The 26961-nt window shown below is 39.4% G+C and overlaps 1 protein-coding gene across 18 annotated transcripts in view; it reads right to left on the reverse strand.

Moving 5' to 3' along the window:
- The window catches only part of RYR2 (ryanodine receptor 2), a 248421-nt gene that overhangs the window by 78939 nt on the left and 142521 nt on the right, over positions 1-26961 (reverse strand). For all 18 annotated transcript variants that reach the window (XM_082214927.1, XM_082214934.1, XM_082214932.1 and 15 more), the window contains 23 exons: positions 26811-26954; positions 25530-25803; positions 25070-25184; positions 22430-22562; positions 21698-21801; positions 19744-19879; positions 18588-18774; positions 17474-17579; positions 16893-17013; positions 15993-16162; positions 14913-15133; positions 14208-14298; positions 13773-13913; positions 12675-12838; positions 11866-11944; positions 9541-9630; positions 8121-8258; positions 6669-6746; positions 5741-5816; positions 3074-3200; positions 1783-1898; positions 710-774; positions 117-238 (listed from right to left, as the gene is read on the reverse strand). In XM_082214927.1, coding sequence (XP_082071053.1) covers positions 117-238; positions 710-774; positions 1783-1898; positions 3074-3200; positions 5741-5816; positions 6669-6746; positions 8121-8258; positions 9541-9630; positions 11866-11944; positions 12675-12838; positions 13773-13913; positions 14208-14298; positions 14913-15133; positions 15993-16162; positions 16893-17013; positions 17474-17579; positions 18588-18774; positions 19744-19879; positions 21698-21801; positions 22430-22562; positions 25070-25184; positions 25530-25803; positions 26811-26954 — 2998 coding nt within the window. The remainder of the gene's footprint in view (positions 1-116; positions 239-709; positions 775-1782; positions 1899-3073; positions 3201-5740; positions 5817-6668; positions 6747-8120; positions 8259-9540; positions 9631-11865; positions 11945-12674; positions 12839-13772; positions 13914-14207; positions 14299-14912; positions 15134-15992; positions 16163-16892; positions 17014-17473; positions 17580-18587; positions 18775-19743; positions 19880-21697; positions 21802-22429; positions 22563-25069; positions 25185-25529; positions 25804-26810; positions 26955-26961) is intronic.

The following is a 26961-nucleotide window of genomic DNA, read 5'->3' on the forward strand; positions in this document are numbered from 1 at the left end:
TCACGATGTGAAATAGACATCTCCATGTAAATTTCCCTCTTCTTAACTTATGTATGCCCATAAATCTGCCTCTGTTTTGTAAGCTGATTAGGTATTATATTTTATTATGTTTTTACCTTGTCACCATTTCTTTCTCCTTATTTGAGGCATGCCCCCCACTGCTAAGAGGCCTACTTGCAGCAGATAGGAAATACAGGCGATGGTTCTTAAAATACTGGTCGATTAAAGGAAGTACAACCTGGAATAAATACATGAGAAAAAATGGGGGGAGGGACACTTATTATCTCAAGGCTCCATCTCCCACAATTCTTATTCATGGTGTTTCTCTCTAGATCTGACAGTGAGCCATCCCCATTAACTCTGACATCATCACCAAGTACTAGTGTGAACAGACTCAGCAAAAGTAGTCTACTTGAAGGTATGCCAGGTTGCTTGCCCAGTCCCATGGGCTCAGGACACCAAAGGTGCACGCCCCGCCCCCCTCAAAAGGAAAGCCTACAGGGCATGTAAAATGTTGGGACAATGTCTTCGCTTGAGCTTAGCCATGCATTTTACTTATATTATCATACATGAATACCTAGCACAAGAGTATGAACCTGTCTCCCAGGTTCGTCACTGCGCCTAACATGTAATTAGCATTAAATCTCCATTAGCTTTATGTGTAGCACATTTGATAGCAATAAAAAATACAAAAGAGAATATACTTTACTTTAGCAAAGAACTTGATTTCTTGTTCATAAGGAAATTGTTCTCCTTTGCCTCTGCTGCCACCATCTGTATAAAAAAAGATAAATTAATTTTTTTAAAAAATGTAGCCTTTTCTATTATTCTTAAACCATATTTCTCATATATTGAATTGCATACATTAATATACGGTATGTATGTAGCAATTTTCTCCCTAACAGGTTTCTCCCTTTTTATCAGCAAAAGTGTGACAACTGGTTTAATCTCAGTGGTAGTGATCTATAACTGCTTGCAAAAACCACAGCTCAAGCCTTCCTAGTTCCCCCATTACTATTTCAAGATTGAATCAGCCTCCACACTGAACTTAACACCATGCCTCTTCCCCCCCCCCCACTTTTTCTTTTAAGTAACTAGGACAAGGAAATGACAGTGCCTGTCAGAAACAATCAGACTAGATAATACTACTCTCAACCCCTACCCAAATCATGAGTGTAGGTGAAAATTTATTATTGCATATTAAAATTGAATACTGCATATTAAAAAAGGAACAAGGAAGGAAGAGCAGTCACCAAATAGATAGCTTGAATGCTGGAGTGTATTATAAATCACTGGAACATAAATTTTCAAGACAATGCTCACTTGCATACTTGTATGAAATTTATTTAAACTAGACAGATTGCTTCCATTTTATATGTCTTTAAAAATTAAGACATATACCGAATGTTTTCTTCTTCTCTTCTTTATGAACTTTATGATCTATTTATGTAAGACCCACATTCTTTATATAGGAACATGTGATGTATGATGTGAAGTTGCTCATTCGTTTTTTCTACTAAACAGTAATACTAATGTTAAAAACTTAATGATTTCTCACATTTTTTGGAGGACATAATGGTCTTGTTCACATGACATGCTAAGCCAAACCTCCTCTCCAGGAAAGGAGCTCAAAGACACTTTGCTTCTCTCCAGCCCTTTCTGATGCCATGCCAAGCTAATTCAAGATTTGGCTTAATGGGGGCTCATGGCTAAGTTATTTCCTCATTAACCACGAGCTTTAACCAATTTTAAAATACAAAATGCTCATTTACAGTGACTTACCAAACTCCAGAATATACTGATGGGCTTCATCCACGTATCTTATCAGCTGCTGAAGAAAACTGTAAGCAAATCGTTTCTCGATGGAAGGCGTGTCTAATTCTAGATCCTTTAGACCTCTAGAACGACAAGAGTTTTCACTCAAACTTAGAACCCAAAAAGTAGTTTTTTGTACAAAAATGTGCAAATTATCACAAAGCTAGCTGTGGCCTTGTATATTCACCTACCTGCATATACTTTTAAAGTAATTTAGATTAAACTCATATTAATACAGCAAAAAATGTTTCTGTGTGTTTTACATGAATTTTTGTTTCTCTTTTCAGTTTGGCATCATTTTGCCTTAATTCATATGTTAACCCAAACCACTGCATTGGCAAGTCTTAATATGAGCCTCGGGTTGTCCTCTCCCTAATTCTCCTTCAATATTATTATTCCCTTCTGGTTGGTGGCTAACTATATCTTCAGGTTACATCCAAATCAACTATCTGTATCCCCTCAGCTGGACAGATCAACTGTCACTAGAGAAAACAGCACCACTGTATAGGAATTTCCCCTATATTCCTCCTGTACCATCCTTCTTATCTTAAGGATTTGATGAAAAAGACTGACTGGGTGGCCTTTACAGCTTTCAGCTGTTTTAGGATGAGAAATATGTCATATTTTATAGCATTACTACTTCATGAGCATTTCAGTTTTACAAACAAAAATGCACATATACTGGTGGTAGTCAACTAAATTTTGCTCAGAGTAGACCTGTTAAAATTAAGGAAGCTAACTTAGTCATCTTTATTAATTTAAATGGGTCTGTTCTGAGTAAAACACTTAGGCCCAGACTGAACTATCCGGATGCCAACACGAGGACTCCTCTTAGTGCAACAAGGTTCCCTACCCTCACCAGGCTCCCCCAAATTCACACTGGAATTCAGGAGAACCCCCAAAAGAGTGCAAGGGCGAAGAGGAAGGACCATTCCACCTGGAAGCAGAAATGCTTGCACTGACAAAAACTCTCAGAAGAGCGCAATGCTGAATTCTTCCCAATGGTTTTGAGGCTGCCATCCAGTGTTCAGGAAAGGTTCAGAAACAGGAAAGAAAACAAAAAGAACTTCGCAGAAATTTCAGATTTACTACTTGATTTACATTATAAACAAAAACAAAACTTCATGCCTTTTGTGTGCATATGTGTGCGTGCATATGTATTATTAAATAAATAAATAGTACACACACCATATGGCGGTTTAACTCAGCATTGTTTACCTTTTACCTAAATTCTATTGCAACACAGATTAGAATTTACCTTGAGACCACATATCCATTGATCTGTAGGAACTTCAGGATATCTTGTGCTTTCTCTCTGTCCTTGGCCTTTTCTTTGGCTGTCAGTGTATCATATGGAACAAGTAAGGGGTGGTTTCCTCCTCCCACTGTCGTAAGTTAGAAAAATGACACCATAGTTAAGACTGAGGGGTGGCCAACTTAAGATATATTGTGAATAACTTCAAAAAGGGATCTATTACTGTTTTATTCCAAAATGCCCATAATAAACTTCCATAATTCATTAAGCACATTACGGTTTCGCCATAGGACATATAGGACGTAAATGTAATTAATGTTATTAAAAGGTAAAAAAATATACACAGTATGTAAAAAAGTACAGCATTTAAAAACATAAAAGCTTGACAATTCAAATGCCAGAATCAAGGGGTCCTCACTGCCATGGCAAGTTTGTGGGGTGCAGAGGAAGAATTATTGGGACAGAGCAGATGCCTCACAGAAACCAGCCACTGGACCATGTTTGCAACAACAGAATGAGAGTGGGAAAGTATCCAGAAGATCAGTTTCATGTGGGATGGGACATAACAAGTCACTCAAAAGGCGGGAGGAGCTCTCCCAGAGGAAGAGCTGCCTTATAGGTGGCTAATATGGGTAACCACTTCACACCTGCCTCTCCTCACAAGGAGACTAGTTTATCAGATAGAGGTTGGGCCTGGCTTCAGTGTCACAAGAAAGACATCACAGTGGTCTAACTATGCCCATCTCCCTAAGCATCTTGTAGGGAGGGAGTACAACTAACCACTTTCACACTGGTCTCAGCTGATGCACGTACTTCATCTTCCTTCAACAAAGTTGTGGTCTGTTTAATCCAAACCATTCATGTCAGCAACTTCTTCCTCCCAAGGCCCGACGGAGGAGGAGCACTGAGCAGCTCCATCTCCCAGTGCATAACACAATCAACTTAAATCTATGCACTACCCGTGAGGCAAGTCCACTATTCTTTCATTAACTCATCATTTATAGGGTTAATATATGGATTTTTAAAAAATGAATTTCTCCCCACCTAGCATTCTTGAAAAGGGAGTCAGAGAATCACTTCTGCTTCTCTGAAGTGCTTTTTTCAATGCAGCATTTTGTTATGTGCAAATGGCTTTAGATATCTATTAGGTCCATAAATTACCATATAACATATATTCAACACAAAAAACAGCAACAATTTGTTGTTGACAAAGGACAGCTGGACATATAAAGGGCCCCATTACCTTCAGTGACTTAGGGCCTCATCAAACCTAAATCCAACCCTGTGCCGTGCCCTGCCCGTAACTGCTATGATAGAAATGAATCTTTGCTAAAACTTTTCCAGTAGCATAAAGAAAAGAAGAATAAAAAATATGACTCAACTTTGCAAAGCTAAACGCACTTTCCAGCACATTGCCACCCCCTCACTTCTAAAACAGGCAACGCTTGACTTTATCTTCTGAGGTTTTAAACTGCATTTTGCTTTTTTTCTATTATCTGTTTTCATACTTACAGTTGGGAATGAAAATCCTCAGTGTGACAAGATGTAGTTATTAGGTTGTCATTTAGCTAAAAGATAATTTCTCACAGTTCTATATTGTGGGCATCAGTCAAGAATTAATGTATTCTCTGCTAGCAACATCTTCTTACCTACTAAGGCACGCACTTTAACTTGGATAAGGCAAGGAAGACATTGAAGCAAATGCTTGCCTTTAGATTTTGACATGGTATTCTAAATGAACATGACATTGAAAGCTTTAAAAAGAAGATATAGCAAATTATGAGGTATGATAGGAGTTTAAAATGGTTGGCAAAGACAAGTGGTGTTTGGATGGCTTCTGTCTGTGTATGTTTTAATGCATACTGTAGGAATATCATGTTTTGAAAAACTCTGAGGCCTTATTTTTTAAATTTAATAGCTCATTAAAAATTACTAGGTGGGATAACCCATACTGTGTATCAGTATTATTCAGTTCCAAAATTATTCCCAAATCAATATCTTCAAAATAGTAAAGGTAAAGGGACCCCTGACCATTAGGTCCAGTTGTGACCGACTCTGGGGTTGTGGCGCTCATCTCGCTTTATTGGCCAAGGGAGCCGGCTTACAGCTTCCAGGTCATGTGGCCAGCAGAACTAAGCCACTTCTGGCGAACCAGAGCAGCACACGGAAATGCCATTTACCTTACCGCTGGAGCGGTACCTATTTATCTACTTGCACTTTGACGTGCTTTTGAACTGCTAGGTTGGCAGGAGCAGGGACCGAGCAATGGGAGCTCATCCCGTCACGGGGATTCGAACCACCGACCTTCCGATCAGCAAGCCCTAGGCTCTGTGATTTAACCCACAGCGCCACCCGTGTCCCTCATCTTCAAAATACACAATGATTTATTTGTATTTTTTGCATAGTATCATCAGTATATGTAGCCCTTTCATACATATGTAAGCAAAAAACAACAACACAAACCCTGGTCCCTGCTGTACTACTCAGGCCAATTTTCTTTTATTAACTTCCAGAATATATTTGTATGTTCTAAACATATGTATATCTGAATCTATACCCTAAAAACCTGGGTGAATTACTGCAATCCTGTTTTTTTAAAATTAATGATTATTGTTAGGAAACCCAAGCTAATAATTCATACATCCGTAAAACTATAAGCAAATTCTTTACCTTTTGCTTCAAGCTCCATCTTCTTTTTCTTTGCCCATATATTGTGATAGTTTTCAGCCATCATTTCAGCCATAGCCTGATGAAATAAAAGGATTTGTTTCATAACAGCTAATCTTAAGTCATGCTTGTTATGCATTTTTGTTTTATTGTTTTAGGATATGGCAGTCAGCTTCACAATAGCCAATTTTAAATGAATCTTCTTTTGCATTTATTTTTATATTATTATGCTTTTGCTAAAGTTGCAAAGGTGCACTTCAGATTCGCCCCCCCCCCAATAATTAGCTTCCTAGTACATTAATTTTACAAATCTAAGCTTCAAGAAATGATCTCAAACATTAGAAATGTTTGCTTTAATGCAGTGATCCCATGAGATCCTATGGGATTAGGGGTGGAAGTGTTTTTTGCCTGTGCAACCCAAAGATTTGCTACTACAGAGGATTGGTGGTGTTTTCCCATATTGCCTTGGGAGATGGCATGAGGGTTTGCAGGAGGAACTGGCAAAAACAACAGATTTATCCTCTGCTACATTGGCTCTTATCCCTAATCACTGCCATGGCACAGAATTAATTGTTATTGCAGATCTTAATTGTTCTAACTGATTTATCTTCTTGAAATTTTTTTCAAGCTAAAAAGCTTCTCAAGATACATTGAAGAAGCTGTACTCTGTACTCTGCTTGGGGCTACTCTTTGTAGTCCACTTTTTGTAACCGTAATTATAATACAAATGTTGAATTTAAGCACCTACAATAGCACCCACTAGTTTTTGCTGCAAGGACTAACCTGCTTAATCCTCTGGAAATTCTTAAAATTGTACAGTTGTCATATACTAGAGGATAAGCAGGGAACTTGCATTGTACAAACACGGTGAAAGGAACAAAAGCTTTCTTAAATGTTTTAAATACATGACATTAGCTGTGATATGACTTACATGCAGTTCTCTGGAGAGGGTAACATTACTCATGTCAATTGCACGAGGGCTATAACCATGGACAGTATCTACAGAAACCTGAGTAAATATTAACAGATGTGTAAAAAATAATGACCAAATACACGTTAAAAAGTTAAATGACAACTTACAAAGGATAAGAGGTTTATTAATAAATCCATCGGGGAAGAGGGAGCAATTGACAATTTATCAGCCTACACATATTTCTCTATTAAAATGCAAAATGCTGCAGATTAATAAGAGTTAGGCACAGTCCAGATAATATTTTTTTATAATAAAAAAACATTGTTAGTACAATACTGACATTTTTGGGACTTTATGAAACTGCATTGTGCCAATTTTCCATTTATCTAAATGAATAATTGGCCTGTGCAAGGAATCACAGTGAAATCAAATAGAAATGGAACCAAAAGATGAGACATGCTGAGCATTAATACGATATTCTTCCAAAAACTACAGGTACATGATACAAATTTCAGCTTGAAGAAATGGTCTATCTACTGGAAAAGGCAAAGAACATTTTAAAGAAATGAATGCTGCCATTTCTCTTTCCCCAGAATCTCTCTTGAAACACTATCCAGAAAAAATAATAATGGACTTGGTTGTAGATTAAAGTTATTTTCTAGAAAATACTGCAATCCTGATAATCATTTATTAGGAATAGTTGCGACTACCTATACAGAGCAATCCAAACTCCTGACCTGCCAAGCTAGAGAAGTTAGGATGTGATGTAAATCTTGCTCCACAGGGTTCCACTGGTTTTTTTTTTGGGGGGGGTGTCTGCTACCATGGAGGTCTCTGTTTCATGTACCAACAGCAGAAGCAAACATCCCTCTCCCTTCAGTAACAGCCAGCATAAACCCCCAAAACTGGGTGGGGAGGAAACAGACTTGGTTGGCGAATGTTCCATTGGAACATAAGCCAATCCAGCTACCAGCAATGAACCTAATCTGAGTCTCTCTGCTGTACCAGCCTGGAGTTGGCAGAGCAAAGAACAACAGTTGTGTATCACCTTCTGCCCTAGGCCAGCATAAGCAGCAGAACCTCAGATATGGTGGTGGCTCCAACACTCCACTGAACTCTGATGCTCCTGGCCAGGAGTTGGGATTGCAGCCCTAAGACTCTTTAAAAATAGCAAGTTTAAAAAAACACATACAAAATAGTGTCACACCACTGTATAATTCAGTCTGTATTACTTGATTCATTCAAAACTGCACACACAGCTTTAGAATTTTCCTCACCTCTTTTCCCTACATGTGCAACACAACTGAAGTACAGCCGCAAATGAAGCTGGTACCTGATTATTTTTCATGACGATAGTATGGCAAATCCTCCTCTACATCTAAACTAGTCCTTTATATTTATTAACCATTGGATGCCTGAGATTATGTTACGCGGTAGAAGCAAACACTTGCAGCATGATACAGGATGTACCTGACTTGTCTGTGATATTCGGCGTGGCCTGTTATAAAGAGCCATAGTATCTCCTTCCCTCGTTCTCTCAACCCGCCATCCCCAAGCAAGCATGGTTTTCAAGGACTCCTTGATTGGCCATCTGTAAATTTCTTTCTCCTAGGGAAAACAAATAGATGGTTATGTTTTTAGTTATCAAGCAGCTGAGAGGACAGTACACTCTCTTATAACACTGTTTATTATATTTTAATTATTACATAATTTAATAGTAATCTAATACTTGCCTAGGTTATCTCCCAGACCTCTAGCTAACTCTGGTATAGCATAAAAATGTGAGAATAACCAGCATACTACCCAGCATGTCCACATTGGAATGCAGAAATATAGCTTGATTCTACAAATATTCATTTTAAAACAAGTTTCACTGCAGTCAACGTAACAAAAATGGAATCAGAAGTGGGCTGCAAGGATGAATTGCAATATCACTGTATGAAGTAGAGATGATGAAGTTACACTACCAGCCATCTCAGATTATCTCAACAGGTGTACACAAGACAAGACAAGGGAAGTCTTGGACAAAACAAGAATAATGATAAGCCCATCACTTAAACTCAATATGTCAACATAGGCCAAAGAGAGAGAAGCAAATTATTTGTTAAAAGGTGCAGCTCATGTAAAGGTTTGATGAAAAGATTCATAAAGAAGGTAGCCCTGACATGAGGTGAAAAACTGAGGAATCTAATTCTATGTGTTTAGAATTCATAGATAAGCCATTCTATTTTTAGGGAGGCCACCAAGGAACAAGACACATACTGGATGTCATGGAGTGTGGCATCAGCCAGAAATGTAGCTGCCCTGGAAATTTTAAGTAACATTCTTGTTACACAGTCTAGGTCCTGATGGGAATTCTCTAGATCATCCAGCCATATGAGGGATGCCCTGGTAAACACTGAGGATGGACACAAGTGTTGAGCAGCAAGGACAGCTGCCTCATGCGCTCTGCATAAGGCGAAGTCCAGTCACCATTCTGAAGAGTCCTTAAACTGTGAATTCCCATTTTTAGGAAGAAGGGATTTAGCAATGAAGATGACACATGATTATCCATGGCTGGGTTTTTCAGCATATTCATAAACTGTTGGTCAAGGTTATAAAACCTATTGGCTATGATGACTTTTTTATATTGTAATGAAGTGCCCTACTCTCTTTCCTCTCTCACAAGTCCTGCCTCAGACCAGACGAGAAACTTCAGACTGGTGGAACGTGCTCAATTTGCACAAAAATACAATTAATCCCGTCTTCCTAATTTAGAATGTGTTCTAATATATGAGAGGAGTTCTAACAACCAAGGGATTTGTCTATTGTTTTAGATATCACTAAAGTTAATTTTAATAATAAAATGAAAAGATCACCACAAACAAAACATTTGACATGAACTTCTTACCTTTTCTGCTAACAGTTTATATTGTTTCATTAATGGCTGCACTTTGGAAGATTCTGAGTATGTTTCACCATATATCCACCCATTTGCAAACTGATAAAAATAAAAAGCGGGAGGGGATAAGCTGAACAGGAATCTTGATGTCATTTATGTTTTGGATGGTGTTTTTGCATGCTATCATTATGCGACACCCACTTGTCCAAGAGAACTAGACTCACCAGCATATTTTTGCCTTGGTTATTTTGAACTTAAAATGACTTAACAGCTGTAATAACAATATCCTATATTCTAATTAGTCATGCAATAACTAAGAACTTCTTATCATATATATGATTATTAAGAACTTCTTATCATATATACTAATAGTGAACTCATTCTCAGAATACTAATGTAGCCAAAACAGCTACATTATCCATGCACAGGCTAAGAGGAACCTAAAGGTTTGCAAAAGTTTTTTTTAAAAGATGGGGGAAGAAAATCATCCCCTCCCCAACAACAACAAAAACAGCCCATTGACTGAGCACACTTAAGAGGGCATGGAATGCTGACGAAGTGTTAGGGAATGGAAACAGAAATGTGGCTGAGGAGGTGGAACAGAGTGGAGCACTCCAGTGCACCATTGTGCTGCAGGTTCCATCTATGGAGAGAATTTTCTGAAAATCTCGGTGTCAAACTTATCTTTGTTGCTTGTTTTTCGTTTCTGTCTGTCTCGCTCCTTGGTTTCAACAAGAAGCAAGGTTTTTTAATTGGTTGCCCTAAATATGTGAATACCGTATTTTTCGTCCTATAGGGCGCACCGGCCCATAGGACGCACCTCGTTTTTTGGGGGGAAATGAATTTTAAAAAATTATTTTCCCCCCTCCGCCCTGGCTGCCACCCCAAGCCTTGCGCTCACCTGCCCGAAGCACGGGGCACCCTCCGGAGGGCTCCCCGTGCTTCGGGCGACAGGCTGCCGCCCCAAGCCTCGCACACCGGGCGGGACCTACTGCCGGGCGCGCAAGGCTTGCAGACACTCGCCCAAAGCACGGGGAGCCCTCCAGAGGGCTCCCCGTGCTTCGGGCGACAGGCTGCCGCCCCAAGCCTCGCTCGCTCGGCGGGACCTTCTGCCGGGCGCGCGAGGCTTGCGGACACTCGCGGGGGCTGCAGGCTGCTGCCCGCAAGCCTTGTAAGCCCGCGGGAACTCCCACCGGGCTTGCAAGGCTTGCGGATAGCTTCCTGAAGCCTGGAGAGCGAGAGGGGTCGGTGCGCACCGATGCCTTTCGCTCTCCAGGCTTCAGCGAAAGCCTGCATTCACCCCATAGGACGCACACACATTTCCCCTTCATTTTTGGAGGGGAAAAAGTGCGTCCTATGGGGCGAAAAATACGGTAATTCTCGCATATAATATGCAGTATTATATGAATAATATTACATGTATATACTCTCCAGGTTTCCAAAAGTAACAGATGCATACAACAATGAATATAATTGTTTAAAAATACTCATGTATTAATACTGATAAATTTATGCTGCAGAAATATAATACTGAATGACACTTGAGTCTTTTATATGTATAATATACAATTTTTGCATATAATTTTGCATATAATTAGTTGGCTCAGATGTAATGGGAGACTTGATATAATGGGGGGAAAGCTCAATTGGGGCAGAACCACCAAATTCTGGGAATAAATGCATTTAAAGTGGATTATTCCAGCTTCCCTAGTCCCAACTATAGTAGATATAGACTTAAATCAAGTGCATTTTAAAACAAATAGTAACTAAAAGCTTGCATGTGTATGTTGTGGTCATGAAACTTATATTTTTACCACACAAGAGGTGCTCTTCAAAGAGAACAATTTTTTTTAAAGGACCATATATTAAATAGTGCATGCATGATGCAGAAGCATTGTAAATATACCTGGCATCCATCCACCCCACGGCACTAATATGCACCGTTGGTAAAATTGGATCAGATACTTATGATTTCTATTTTTCTAGATCTACAATGTCATTTTCCAGATAGAAGGCAACCATGCAAACACAACCATCCAAATATCTGATAACAAACATAAACATCCTTACTAAAAGCAAAAAGCAAAGAAAAAGTGTTAACTAATTAGATTAGTATAAATGTAAAAACAGGGACTACTCATTTACTGAAACTCAGAAGATAAATGCATTTAAAGAAAACTTTTTGATTAAAGAAAACAGACTGTTCTACTCATGCAACATAAACAAGATTCCATGATGGATACTAAAAATGGAAAATGTGTTTCAGACTATTATCCAGACAGATTTTTAATACTTTAAATATGCTTTGGGGGGGAAAGTTGCTAAACATTTTACCTTTTCCATGCACCATTTATCATGGGAATGTTCTGCATATTTGTTAATAAAGTAGTCTAGCTTTTCAGGAATCGTAATGCTAGATAAGAAAATACAAGACCAGGATTAATAATATATATAATAAATTGTGCATTCCTTTTAATCCTTCTTTCATAAAAAACAGTTGATCATAACATACTTAGAGCCCTAAAAGAGCTTGAGACCAGCAAATACCTAGCAGCCCCCCCCCCACCCCCAATACAGACCAAGTTAAGCTTCGATATGTTCCAAGGAAACCCTGCTGATCATTACAAAACCAGCCAAATGTTGTTTGGTAATAACATGTAAGTGGACCTCCTCTGTGATGACCCCCTTTGGAATACCTTCCCTGAAGTGGTCCAAGAAGTAGTTACAGTAATCAGCTTTAAGTGCCTCTTCAATATACAATACTTGTCTCCCCAGCTTTCCCACAAGGCAGCAAAGGTTTAGGATCAGAGTTTTCCTTCTCCTTGATTGGCTACCTTCCCAGGTTGACAAGCATCATCTGCCCCTCACTTCCCTCTATAGCCTGTGCAGAAACTGCCTTCTTGACCGTCAGACCCACTATTGGTCTCATCTGCTCAATCTGCCAGAGCCAGGGGAAGTCTCTAGCTCACTGAGGTTTAGAGACCTATCAGCTACCTTCACCTTGTTTAGCCAGCCAGTTGAAGTTGTTTCCTGGGATGTGGCTGCTATTGCATGCGGACAGCTTCTAGGAACCGCAGGCGAGAGCTGAGTGCGTGTTGGACAAAATACACCAGAAGTGGCACAACAGTATAATAAATCCTTACTTTGAAGTATCAACAGGTTGTGGATTAAAGTTCCCATCTGAATCCATGGACGCTTGCTTTTCCATCACACCCACATAGTTTGATTCCATGTAATCAGGAGGCAAAGCCCCAGCCACTGCACTCAGGCACGGCAAGGCCAGTTTGAATAGTTCCTGTTCATATTTCTGGGAAGACAAAGTAGAATACAAAAGACCTAGCAATGAATTGAGACAGCCTCTATTTTTGCTGGAAAATTAGCAATGTTTTAGTATCTGAGCTAGCATCACTTGTACTTTGATCTACCATGGCGTGTACATTCAGGATCTTCTCTATGCAAATAGCACTGGAGGGAGGGGTTAAATTTCTCCTCCATATCTATGGTGATCCTCATTATTATTACCCCACCCCACAGGGCTGATGTCAGTCAAATTTTTCAAAACATGATGTTAAATACAAAGATGAGTCCTTTGGTAGTTCCAGGGCACCACCATTCACTTAAAAAAAGAGGGGGTAGTGCGAAATCTTTTTCTGAAACCAGCTTTCTGCCATCTTCTCTATTTTATCCCATTTATTTACTTTATTTATTTGCATTCTACAGAGCGCTCCAAAACTGAAGGATAACAAGTAGTATATATTAGTGACCCATGGTAATTATAATGGCCTTATCAAAAGGAGTGGAATCATGAAGCAGCCACCATGTAAAGTGTCCTCACAATTTGGCAGGACTGCAGACATGGCCTCCAATGTGGTATGAGGAGCTATTGCCAGAATTATCAGAGGAAATAAAACCTGGCATGCATGTGCAAGCACTTGTTGATACACAAAGGAGTCACATTTTGTATGTAATGCACAATTATTATTGCATATTTGGAAATTATTCGTTTTCAAAGAATACTGTCTTCACATTACGTTAAAAGCCAGGGATCCTGGTACAATAATTTAGTTGCATTCATGGCTATAAATTGTCATTTTTTTATTAGGCAATCAAACTTTGCTGGGGAAACTATGAAGAACATTTAATAAAGGGTTTGCAGGAATATCCATTTCTCAAAAAAGACATTAGAAAAATTAGAGTACATTATTCTTCCAACATGCTTAAAACATAAACTTAAAAGTTACCTTTTGAGATAAGGCATCAAAAATACCCCAAAACAACTTCCTGGACAAATGAAGTTCTTCTTCTGAAGCAGCACCAAAGTTGCCCCATCCTCCTGGTAAACAGTAATACTTCCAACATCTTTCATAATGATTTGTCAGCAACTTGGGAGGGGAAAAAATAACTCAGTTTCAGAGAATCCACTATAAACTTTGTAGAGCAGTTAGGTATGATCAGTTTCAGGTACTGAGACATAGACCTCCAGGTATAGGGCAATATAATGATGATGATGATGATGTTGTGATCTGTTTTGAAGAGTGTGCTGGATGTAAATGACTGTGACGAAATGTTTTTGCTTCACAGTGTAGTCAAAATGCCGTTATCAGATCTAGATTCTGAAGGATGATGGTAAGTGGCAGTTGTATATTCTGAAAGGGAAGGTTAAAGACCACACTCACCTTAAGAGGCATCTTTGCATGCTCATTTAGCAGTGGAATATCAAACACTAATCTTCTCAACAAATGTTGCATCATTGAAGGCCTCAGCTGACTGCAAGTAGAAAGAAAAAAGTGAGTAGAAAATGTGTTCTACTGTTGGAGGATAGCAAGCAACCTATTTTGCAGACCTTATCCAAACAGTGTAGAGTTTATTCTGCACATGTCTGTTTATACTTTGTTGTATTTCTTTGGATTCTCTTATGACTTATGAGAATAATTTTAAGAAACCCATAAACTTGTATTCATCCATTCCAATCCAACCCTATGAATATTCACAGTTCAATGGAATTTATTCCCAAAGAGGTGTAATGTCCTGTTGCTATTTCAAAGCATCCTGAGTACATTCAAAGCATCTTTAATGTATTTTAATCTTTGTTGGAAGCCGCCCAGAGTGGCTGGGAAAACCCAGCCAGATGGGCGGCGTACAAATAAATTGTTAATAATAATAATAATAATAATAATAATAATAATAATAATAATCTTGAGTATATTATCAGGAAGGTGACATATTGGGATTATAATATACAGTATATTGGGCAGCTTCCAACAGAATACTAAAAACACGATAAAATATCAAACATTAAAAACATTTATCACCAATGTTATTAAGAGACACTTTTGCTCTAGAAACTAATTTTCCTATAAATCCCAGAAGTATACACTTACCCACATATGGAGAGTAGGCACTCTTCAATAGAGTCCCGTTGAGCTTTGGTAAGAGAGCAGCCCTTGGAAAGTCGGTACACAGTGTGTAGCAAGGAATCTATAAGGGAAGCATGGTGTTCTGTGCCAGCAAAAAGAGGAGCACATCTAGTTAATAAAGGCAAAACAGCAGTGCAGAGGTACCGATTGAGAGCCAGGGCCATATCTGTAGCACTCAGAGCAACCTATAAAATAAATTGTAAAGCTATTAAGGTAGGTAAGTTTTGTTCTATACAAAATGGTTACATAGTAACATGATGACAATCTATTAGGTTTGCTTTCAAGGAAGGCAAGATGGATTTTTATAGGAATAAAAGGACATTATGAGTGTGCTAGACTTGTTTTGTTTTCCTCTGCCATTTGTTTTAAATATTTAAAAAACTCATATATTTGCTAAAATCACATAACATGTTTATTATTTCATATTTCATTTCCCATTGTTTTAATTGGAAGATTCAGCTGTCTGTAATCACAAAATATAAAACAATAAAAGTAAGAAAAGTCAATATAATTAATTTACAAAATGCCTGTGTAATGTAATGTAATGTAATGTAATTACAAACTCCTCAGATGGTGTGAACTGCTGAGAGTGCCATACAATGATGTTTACGCACCTACTAAATACATTTTTGTTTAGGCACTTCTGAGGTGTAACCCAGTCATTTATGGAAGATTAATTTTATGAAACATTTTGCTGTTTTATAGTCTGATTTTAAAAAAAAAAAAAACTTTTATTGTTCACACATTTTGTGTTTCTGCAGTTTTTTGGTTTTTTTTACTTTACACTGCTTCAATGGCTTTGTGCTCTGAATTTATCTAAACATTTGTTTATTATTAGTAGATAATAATATCTTACATGAAAAATTGAATTTGTCTAAAGTTATACAATACATCCATGGAATTTGAAGTCAAGTCTCCCAACTTTCAATACTCAATTCTAGAGTACTGCAAAAACTTTCCTTATCATTTTCGAGAAGTCAGAATACATGCATGGTATAGATCTAGATCAAAGAGAGAACCTAGTAATCAAAAGTTAATTGTTACCGTATCTAATGAAGCAGCAGCACGAAGATCTGGCAGAAAGCCAACTTCAAGAAGGTGTAGAAGAAAATCCTGGTCTTCAATCCCATAGACCCTGTCAAGGAACAATACCATGGCTGCCTTGTGGTCTGGGCAAAACCCCTCTGACATATCAGGTTCCACCACAGTACCATCTGGAAAAAAAAATCAATTACACAGATTTCTGGTACTGATACAAGCAAATTGTACCTGCAACAAAATGTTGCAGCATGGAGTGCTTCTGTTCAGGATTTTGGGCAATCCAATTCATTCCTCCTCCCCTCTAGTTTTCCCCTCTGACATTAGTCAGCCAACAGTCCATGTCCACTGAGCATGTTCAGTCCTCAAATGGCTTGTTTCCCCTGAAAATTTTTCTGTATCAGCAAACCTGGGATTCTCCCAAGACTTATGGTATCATACCTCTCTCTTGAGCATTGATGGTACCAACGTGCCTACATAAGGACCAGCTCTCAGAGAACTGAGATCACTATTAGGATATATGATTGCATAACTACTTCCTGCCAAGAAGAATGAGTGTATGAACATTCTCTAGACATCCTCGACATCCTCTAGATGGCTTACCCATTTTCTTGACTGAATAAAGGGAATTTGGCAGATAAAACCTAAATCATTCCAATCACAAGCACTATGGCAAATATTGATACTGAACATCTAGTTATTGGTTTACTATCTTCGAATCGTTATTTAATAATCACATACTCCTGCAATTCTACAACTGAGAGGCTCGTGCCAAGGAAAGTCAGTGTGAATTTCTGTTTCATTTCCATTTTAATTTTCATACATATTTGAGAAAAAGGTATTGTAAATCAGTAAAGCTTTTTATGTTAGAACATATCAGAAATAAAAATGGAACACTTTTCTTACCTTTTGCTATTGTTGGCATGTGGAAAGGAATACTAATCACACCCACCAAATCTTCCAAAGGAATCAAAGACCGCAGAATGGATCGTATTCTAATTGCTTCCCCTTTGCCAGCATGGATTAGCTAACGAAGGAGTAATGCAAACATTTGTTTATATGATTGATATCATAATATGTACACATATTATTCATAAGCAAGAGAGTAACAGTAATGATTTCAAACAATGATTTGAAAATCTAGAATACTGGGGGGCTACAGCAAAGCTTAACATACAGGTATTCATGAGAAGCTAGAGTTATAGTACACAGTATATTGACACTAGGTTGGAAAGCTGTAGTGCTCGGTGTCAATGGTTGCATTTCCCTGTATGCTAAGTGCTGTCATGCTTAAAAAGTCTGAATGGATAAAGCCAAAACTCATACTTAAGTTTCTCAAGAGTATACCACCAACAACAGCAGCAACTTACAACTTGATACCCATTCAGAAACAGCAGTACTATTAAACCTGTGCTCTGATTTTAACCAATTAGTAGCAAGTAGATGTTAAACAAGGATGATAAACACTAGTAAACAACAGAACCTACATGCATTTCTGGAGCACAGCGTCCTAGGAGATCAATCAAAGCAGCATAAAAGGTCATGATGGCATTTCCCATGTGAATGGTATCATCTTCTTCTTCCACCTCACTTCTGTTTAATTTATTTTCCCAACAGGAAGGAAAATAGAGGGTCAGCGAGGAATTTGTTATGGAAGCTTAACATTGTTACAAAAGCAAGACTAGGTTTTATCCCTGGTATATCTAATAATAATTGCCTCAGACTGACTTTGGAGTCCAGTTATATAGACTTCTAACATTGCTCCACAAGAAAATGTAGCTTTAGGTATCTCTTTTACATTTATGTAATGAGCCATCCACAGGTAGTCACTGCAAGCCCTATGCTAATTCAGTGAAGATTACCTTCATGGGGCACTGTGAATCAAACCACAAAGGGAACAATGCCAGGATGCTGAAGGCAGGTAAGCTGTTACTTCAAGTGGTGGCAAAGGGTGTGTGTGTTTTTCTGTCTCTAACAAGAGGTGTGGGGCTTGGCCATCTCCTCTTCAAAGGTAAGCCAATCCCCCAAAGTTCTTAGAATTTTGCCCTCCCTCTGGTAATTACAGACTTTTTCATGAGAGATGGTCCCATGAAAGGTGTGTGGAGAGGAGTTATTTGGCCCAGCCTTAAACCCTTCCTCCCACACCTGCAATAAAGGGACTTAGACCATCTGATATTTAAGAACTATGGAAAGACGACTGCTCTGCCCCAAAATGAATTATACAGTATTTATTTTCCAAAGCATCTTAGTAATACATTGATATATTCCATTGTTAATAAGTTATGTAAAGTCAGTGAATTATGGTACTGATTCAGGAGTAATAGAAGATGTCAAATTCAAGGCAAATACCTGCCTATTTGTGGTATAATAAAATACTACTATTCTGATTTACAACAAAAAGAAAATGTACTATTATTACGAATACTCCCAAAAGTTTCAAATGTTGAATTCTTGGGGACTATTGCATTTAGAAACCTGTTAGGTTTGGCAGCTGACAAAGTATTTGCAAATTATGAATAAAGCCTTATTTTAGAAAACTGAATTCTGTAAGGCCTATTACAAAATAGGTCTGGGGAAGTTAACCCCTTCTTTACTACCTACAGTGTTTTATTGGATCCACTACTTGGTGAAGGTCCATCTCTTGTTGGGTCTTCTGATATGTTTATGGCTTCCTCCATGGCAGCAAGCAGGCCATTCCCACCTTCTCCTCTCAGTGCTGGTCCAAAACATTCAGGACGTCGAATGAGCAGTCTTACCACCACATTGGCATTCTCTTCAACGCTCTCTCCTACAGTCAGTAAGGAAGGCCACAGCCAAAGTCACAATCCAGGGCTTACATGGGGGTGGGAACAAGCCTAGACGAACTGGTACCAGCACCATGTTGCTGTGCCAGATGGAGCAGAAATTTTATTCATTACACGATCCAGCTGTAATGACAGCCTCCTAAGAGTGACGGGAGAAACCCACGTCTAAGTAAGCTGAGAAGGTGACTATTACTATTCTGGCTGCAAGTAGGGCAATCCCACTATATCCAGATCAGGAAACATTGGAATGCCTAGCCAAATCAACCTTTACAAGCCATTTAGAGGACTTTCGGATTTCTGACATATTGTTGGGAAGTAGAAAAGTGAAAGAAATACGGACAAAATGTAAGGGGCTAGGGTGAAAAAGACTTGGGGGAAGGGAGTTGAAATGGACACTTGGAGTGTGCATATAGATGAATTTTAACACTCATCCAGTGTTACCAAATGCTTATTTTAGTCCACTCTTTTGTTGCTTCAACCTCTTTGCTACAACAGTACTTTCATCATATTCTTAGCCACCCTGGTTCAAGGTAAAGAACAGTCATCTTGAAATCATTGCAATCTAGAGCCTGCATATTCAGATTTGTAAAGGCTAATGTTTTATCAATTATTGCAATATTCTGCAAAAGCTTGCCCTACAGCCACTTGCACATACAACACACCACTTACAAATCAGCAAAGAACAAAAGGAGAATAATTAGAAAATTGGTGTCACAGTTACACAGGCACATAGCAAAACAGAAAGCAATATAACTGTTCCCATATTTAAAAAATAGAATACAAAATAACGTTTCCCAATTTTAGCCCTTCAAAACGAATGAGAAAGGCTGGTGACATAAAACACAAGAGGAGCACCACTTAATTTGGTGCATTAGTAGCAGTGATACTCAAAGGTTTATATAATTATTTCGGAACAACAATAGTGGTACAAAATTAATAGGCTCCTACAGTACCATTGCAAAAAACAGCAAAACGAAGAAAATCCAAGTATCGTTCTCCTTCCACTGGGTTCCATCCAATATCTGGGTAACCTTTAGAAATCAGCAATGAGCAGCTTTGCAAACCACATCCAGCCAAGTAGCGAACTACCTAAGAACAAGGCAAAATTAAACAAAAGAGGCATTTACTGCAAAAAAGAAGAAAAAGCTCAAGCCAGTATTCTAATAGAAAGTCCTCTTTTACTCCCTTTTCAATAGACTGGCTATTGCAGCAGCAGAAAAACCCCAAAGAAAAACAAATGCTATTCTAGGCTGCATCAACAAGAAGTATAGTGTCCAAATGAAGGGAAGTCATAGTCCTGCTCTTTTCTGCCTTGGTCAGACCACACCTGGAATACTGTGTCCAGTTCTGGGTTACACAATTTAAGAAGAATACTGACAAGCTGGAATGTGTGCAGAGGAGGGCAACCAAGATGATCAAGGGTCTAGAAACCAAGCACTATGAGGAATGGTTGAGGAGACTCGGAAGAGATTTGATAGTCATCTTCAAATACCGTATCTCAAGGATTGTCACATGAAAGGTGGAGCAAGCTTGTTTTCTCCTGCTATGGAGGGTAGAATCCAAACCCATGGAGTCAAGTTACAAGAAAGGAGAATCTGATGAAACATCAGGAAAAACATTCTAACAGAGCTGTTTGACAGTGAAACAAACTTGCTCAGGAGGTTATGGACATTCCTTCATTGGAGGTTTTTAAGCAGATGGCCATCTGTCACTGATACTTTTATTGTGATTCCTGCATTGCAGGGGATTGGACTACGTGACCCTCCTACTCTACAATTCTATGATCTAGTGAAAAATCTAGACCAACATGAGACCTTAACATCATGTGACTGTTTGATAAGCTGCTGGCACAAATTAATGAATGGGGTGCACTTTGTGGGGGGAGTATACTGAAGCTCCACTGAATTCAAAGAAATGTAAACATGCTGAACTTCCTTTGAACTTCTCCCAATTATGTAAAATTTGTGCAGCGTTGATTTTTCTCCTGCATCAGTGATCTATTCATTGATTTTCCCAGAGAACACTTCACTTCTCTACTCTTTTAAAGGTGATTACCACAAGCTTATTTATTCAGGCTGATTATTCACAGGTCTGCTTTTCCACTCAGGTCGTGTTCCTCTGTAATTAAACTAAAAATCAAAATCTAGTTTGAAAATGAATACGTACCTCCACACATTTAAAATAGGGTCATGTAAAATAGCTGCTGATCAAGAAACAGCAACTCAGAGATGGAAATAGATTTTCACATAGATCCTGTAGGACGGGGCCACATCCTGCAGCACTATGAATACCCAGGTCCAAATTTTTACAAGTCAATGGCTATTAGTCATGGCAGCTATTTTTTAGCTCTGGTATCAGAGGCATTTGAAGACACAAGTAGGAGAAGAATCTTCATGAACTACTTATGGGCTTCCTAGAGGCATCTGGTTGGTCACTGTAGGAACAGGAAGCTGGACCAAGCAAGCTTTTGCTCTGATCCAGTGGGACTCTTCCAAAGCAGATCAATGTCATTAACAGTTTCTGAGTGAATCTTGGGATCACAGAATCATGCTGCTGTTGATGACAGTCAGCTGTTCAGTTGCTGGGAGGTAGAGAGGGTTGCAAGTCTTATAGGAGATTATAATCCTATGGTAAGCAGCATGGATGTGGAAATCTTATGACAGGGAAGGGTACCTGAGAGTCTTCAGATTTTGGATTCCAACTCCCATCAGCCCCAGCAAGCAGCACCAATGGTCTGGGATAATGAGAACTGCAGACCAGCAACATTTGGATGCTAATAGGTTCTGTATCCTTGTGCTGTGACATTTGGATGGCTACTACTGTATTTCATTAGTAAATAGATGCTTACGAAGATATGCAAGGTACATATGTCTAAAAATATAGTTAGCTATTCAGAAGCTGGTTTACCTTTTCTAGATCAGGTTCCCGTAAAGCCAGTGCAAGCTCATTATTATCCATTACAGATGCTGCTGCAACATCCAAAGGAGTTGATCCACGCATAGAAGGGGATGCTGTTAAGAGAACATTTCAGAAGTGTTTAATGTATATAATAGGTTTGCCATACGTCCAGAATTTCCCAGACATATCTGGAATACTGCATTCGTCAGCAGTGTCCAGATGGAAGTTGCCCAAATGTCTGGGAAAATCTGGGCAGCAATTTTCTTTTCGCTCAACAACTTTGGGCAAACTCAACAACTTTTCTGTCCGGATTTCCACTGTTTGAAATATGGCAGCCCTAGTATATAAAATGTAAAGAAGTAGCGTGACTTACAAATAAATATCACAGCTAAGCAAAATTACTACCCAAATGACACAGGTTTTATGTTATAGGTGAGGTTCTTAATTTTAAAAATGAACCTATGTACTTTTTATTCAGTCAATGTCATTACAGTTTTTAATGTAATTTAGTAACAGTATCATAAAAAACACTTTGCTTCACATGTCCAGTATAGAAAAATCTGTTCTGGGAAGGCTGTTCTGTAGAACTACTGTGGTAGTGAATGCAAAGCCACTCACTAACATGCTGGGGCTTTGAACAAATGTGCAATCCACAACCTGTGGACTCCAAAGACTTCTTAGAAAGCAACAGAATATATGGGTTATGAATTGAAGGAACAGAAGGCTCTTTAGAATACTTACCAAGCCCAACACTGCTGTTTTCCAAAAGATAGCTAAGATGATCAAACATAGCCTTTTGATTCTGCCTGCTGATGCGGCAAAAATAACATAGAAAACGACAGCAATTTGCCACCATCTTAGGAAAGGTGATTTCCTAGACAAACAATACTATGTTAGAAAAATGGAAGAGTTTGCAAAAAAACAAAAACAAAAACCCCTATGCATTTTAATATTTTTGATGTGTTTTATGAATTTTTGCAGCTATCAAAAATTCCTTATGTTACAAAACATGGTCCTGCAAGTTATTTCTTCTGCACATCTTCCAAACAGGCATTTGGAACACTACACATTTCTAATCTATTCTGAAGTGGAGGCCATCTGCAGAAATCAAAATGCAACAAAAATAATTTAGCTTAATTTGATTTAAATCCATGAGTTCATCTTAATTTCCCTTCAAATTAATATTTTGAGGATCACTATATACCAGGGGTAGGCAACCTAAGGCCCGTGGGCCGGATGCGGCCAAATCGCCTTCTCAATCCAGCCCGCGGACGGTCCAGTAACCAGCATGCTTTTACACGAGTAGAATGTGTGCTTTTATTTAAAATGCATCTCTGGATTATTTGTGGGGGCATAGGAATTCGTTCATTTATTATTTTTCCAAAATATAGTCCGGCCCACCACATGGTCTGAGGGACACAGCTGAAAAAAGTTGCTGACCCCTGCTAGATACTAACACACTTAAAGCTCTTTCTATCTTGTTTGTCTTTGAATTTCATATGCAGTTAAGATTAAACCAATACCTAGGAACTTTTCTGTATCCGTAAGAAAATATAGCGCCACACTCATTTTTAAATTTAATTAAAATTAAATTAGACACAGAACAACAAAGAATGGTTTTTATGTCTATCTTTATAGCAAAAAGGGGCATGGTGTTTTTTTCCAAGTAAATTCTTAAGGGCGGTATCCAATGCATATGGGGGAAGAGAAAGAGGCCGATACAGAGGAGGATGCTTTCAGCCTTCCTCTCCATTCACCAATTTCTGCTTCCAAAACATACCAAGCTAAGGAGAACCATGTGCTCACTACCTGGTAGAGCAAAGAAATGAAGGTATAAATTGAGATACGTATCTTGAGTATGGATGCTGCCTATTCACACTGAATTTCCTTCCAGTCTGGAAGGGGGTGCACATTCCATTAAAAGAATGTAGCCCAGATACTGCATCCGCACTTGGATGCATGTTGAATTTAGGATTGGGGCTCCAATTCTAGGAACTGATATGCATCTAGGAGCCTGATTCATCATATGTACAGTGGTGCCTCGCAAGACGAAATTAATTCGTTCCGCAAGTCTCTTCGTCTTGCGGTTTTTTCGTCTTGCGATGCACGGTTTCCCATAGGAATGCATTGAAAATCAATTAATGCATTCCTAGGGAAACCGCCTTCAGACCAGGTCCGGGGACAGTCTGTCCCCGGACCTCTTCTGAAGGCTGGGGGGGGGGACAAGGGCTTTTCTTTCCACCCCCAGCATTTAAAAAAACCCCGGGACAGCGGAGGACTTCTCCGCTGTCCGGGCGATCTTAAAATGCTGGCGGGCGGCATTTTAAAATTGCCCCGGACAGCGGAGGACTTCTCCGCTGTCCGGGGCGATTTAAAAGCCCCTGGGAAGGCAGGCAGGGGGGACAAAGACTTTTGCCCCCCGCCAGCCTTCAGAAGAGGTCCTGGACCTCTTCTGAAGGCGGGCGGGGGGCCAAAGTCTTTGCTCCCCCCCGCCTGCCTTCAAAAGGTGTCCCCGCTGCGGCGGGAGGTGTCCCCTGCCCCCCCGCCCGGCTTCGGAGCACCGGGAGAAGCCATCTCCCCGCAGCCCCTTGCTGCAAAAGACGTCGGGGGAAGCGGGGAAGCGAAGCGCTTCGCTTCCCGCTTCCCCCGACGTCTTTTGCAGCAAGGGGCTACGGGGAGATGGCTTCTCCCCCCAGCCCCTTGCTTCAGAAGAGGTCCGGGGGAAGCGGGAAGCGAAGCGCTTCGCTTCCCCCCTTCCCCCGGACGTCTTTTGCAGCAAGGGGCTGCAGGGAGATCGCTATCTCCCCCCAGCCCCTTGCTTCAAAAGAGGTCCGGGGGCAGCGGGAAGCGAAGCGCTTCGCTTCCCCGCTTCCCCCAGACGTCTTTTGCAGCAAGGGGCTGCAGGGAGATTGCTATCTCCCCGCAGCCCCTTGCTTCAAAAGAGAAGACCTGCTGTCCCCGGGGCAAGCTTCGTTTTGCGAAGCAAGCCCATAGGGAAATTCGTCTTGCGAGGGAACTCGAAAACGAAAAAACCTTTCGTTTTGCGAGTTTTTCGTCTCGCGAGGCATTCGTCTTGCGGGGTACCACTGTATCTCCTTCATTGGAAATGGATTTTGAACTTTAATGAAAGTTAAGCTGCTAACTATAAACTGTGTACTCACTCTACCTTTAAAACACCTTCAAAACACATTTTGTTCCCCTCCACGAATTCTGGGCACTGCGGTTTGCTAAGAGTTTCTGGGAGTTGTAGCTCTGTGAGAGGTAAACTACAGTGCTCAGAATTCTGTGAGGGAAAGAATGTGGTTCAAATGTGCTTTAAAGGCATAGTGTGTACACAGTCTATGTCTGGCATTACAGTCAATATTTAAAATGTCTTCTTACCTTTGACTCTCCTCCTCCAAGTACGTTCACCATTACCTCCATCACAGTCTCATGCATACCTAATGCTCTCATAAGATTAGGATGTTGGTAAAAAACTTTATTGTTCATTATATCTCTACGATGAAAAAAAAAATCAAATATTTAAAAATATACCAACCACTTTACAATAATAAATAAGAATACAATAATAATTGTTTCAACTATTTCCCTTTAGTACCATGTCATATAAGAGAAAGACTTTTAGGAGGGCATACTCTGCAAAAATTATGCAGGCTGCCACTCTGCATTCAGTGATAGATAGAAGCGGCATGAAATCACTATGGTGGCGGCTCATCTTTTCACATTCAAAATGTATGAATATCTTCAAAATAAATGGAAGCTCATGAGAGTTGTTTCCCCCCATAACTGATTAGACCTAGGATTAATCAAACAAATTAAGAGAAAAGAAAAAGGGTTTTACCCTAATCCACGAATCATAAGCTTCTCTTCTTCCTTGCCCATTCTGACACTGAGGAGAGACCGGATCTGACCAAGAGAAGCAAGTAAGCTAATTGTATCTTCCACAGATACGCCATTTATAGTGTATGTCTTTGGCAAGGCTCGAACCAGGCCACCAACTCCATCATATTGGCGGTGTAGCAAAACGAACATGGCCCTCACCAACTCTGGGTCTTCTATGACTGATTCTTGAGCCCATCGTACCATGGTCTCTGAGATCAGCTGTTGGAGAGTTGCTAAATGTAGAAAGCATTAAGACAAATATATAGCAATGCTTTTTCACCTTCAGCTCCAGCTAGTTAAGTATATAATATGCTATACGTATTAGAACTAGAAATTTAGAAAAATGCCTTTACTGAATATTCTTACTAAATCAATAATACATAGTTAAGCTGATTAAAAGGTAATGGGAAGACAGAAGTGACATTGGATTTTAAAGTATTACTATCATATTCACCTGCTAAAGCTTTCATAAATCATTTGACAAAAAAAATTCTTTTTTTTAAATTTATGGAAACGTATCATTGAAGTTTTTTAAAAAAAACACATGCAGCAGCAAGAAGGTAATTCCCTAATTATAATCGAAAGCTGCAAATAATTTCTGGTTTGAATAAAATTATTTGTTGAAAGCAAAACAATCAATGGGTACACTGGCAAAATGGCAACTATATTTGATGTATTATTCTCAGTCTGGGGGAAAACACACGCAGCTTGAAAAAATGCTAATGCTGTGAGCATGTCAGATACATTACCAGCATTCTTTGGAATGCTGCCAGACCCTATGTCACCATCACACAGAGGGAGCCAGCCTGGGCAGAACAAACCAGCGTCATTTCTTTCACATTACCAACATACAAGAAACACAGAGAACCAGGCAGCATCACAGGGAAGGGGAATTCATGGCACTATTTTGTAAAGCAGGCACACACACATACAAACGCTTTCAGGAATGCACTTCTTTTTCTGCCCAGCCCTATGCCACAATCAAAGAAAGACACATAAACAGGCACAAATATGCAAACAGGCTCAGGAAGCTTCTAGCTCACATTCACATGGGGAAATCACCCCCCCCCCTTTCCCAGTAGCCATCATTCATTGAAAAAAGGATGGTAGTTTTTGTGTTCACGGAAACTTGTATAGAAAAAGAAGTTACGGTTAGATTCAGACAAACATATCAGACTCTGCTTAATGCAATTAAATCATCATGGTTTTTTTTATTATATCCACATGCTACTTTACTTACATGGCTTTTTAGCATCATCATCAATGGGCTTCTCAGCTTGTTTCTTTTTCAAGTGTGTGACTCTTTCCACAAGATATAGCAGGCGACCTTTAAGAGTTAAATCACTATTTCCATCCAGAATTCCATCTTCATCTAACTGAATTCCTAGGTA

Source organism: Podarcis vaucheri (assembly GCF_965113315.1).
Source record: "Podarcis vaucheri genome assembly, chromosome: 3".
In the NCBI taxonomy this organism is placed as follows: Eukaryota; Metazoa; Chordata; class Lepidosauria; order Squamata; family Lacertidae; genus Podarcis; species Podarcis vaucheri.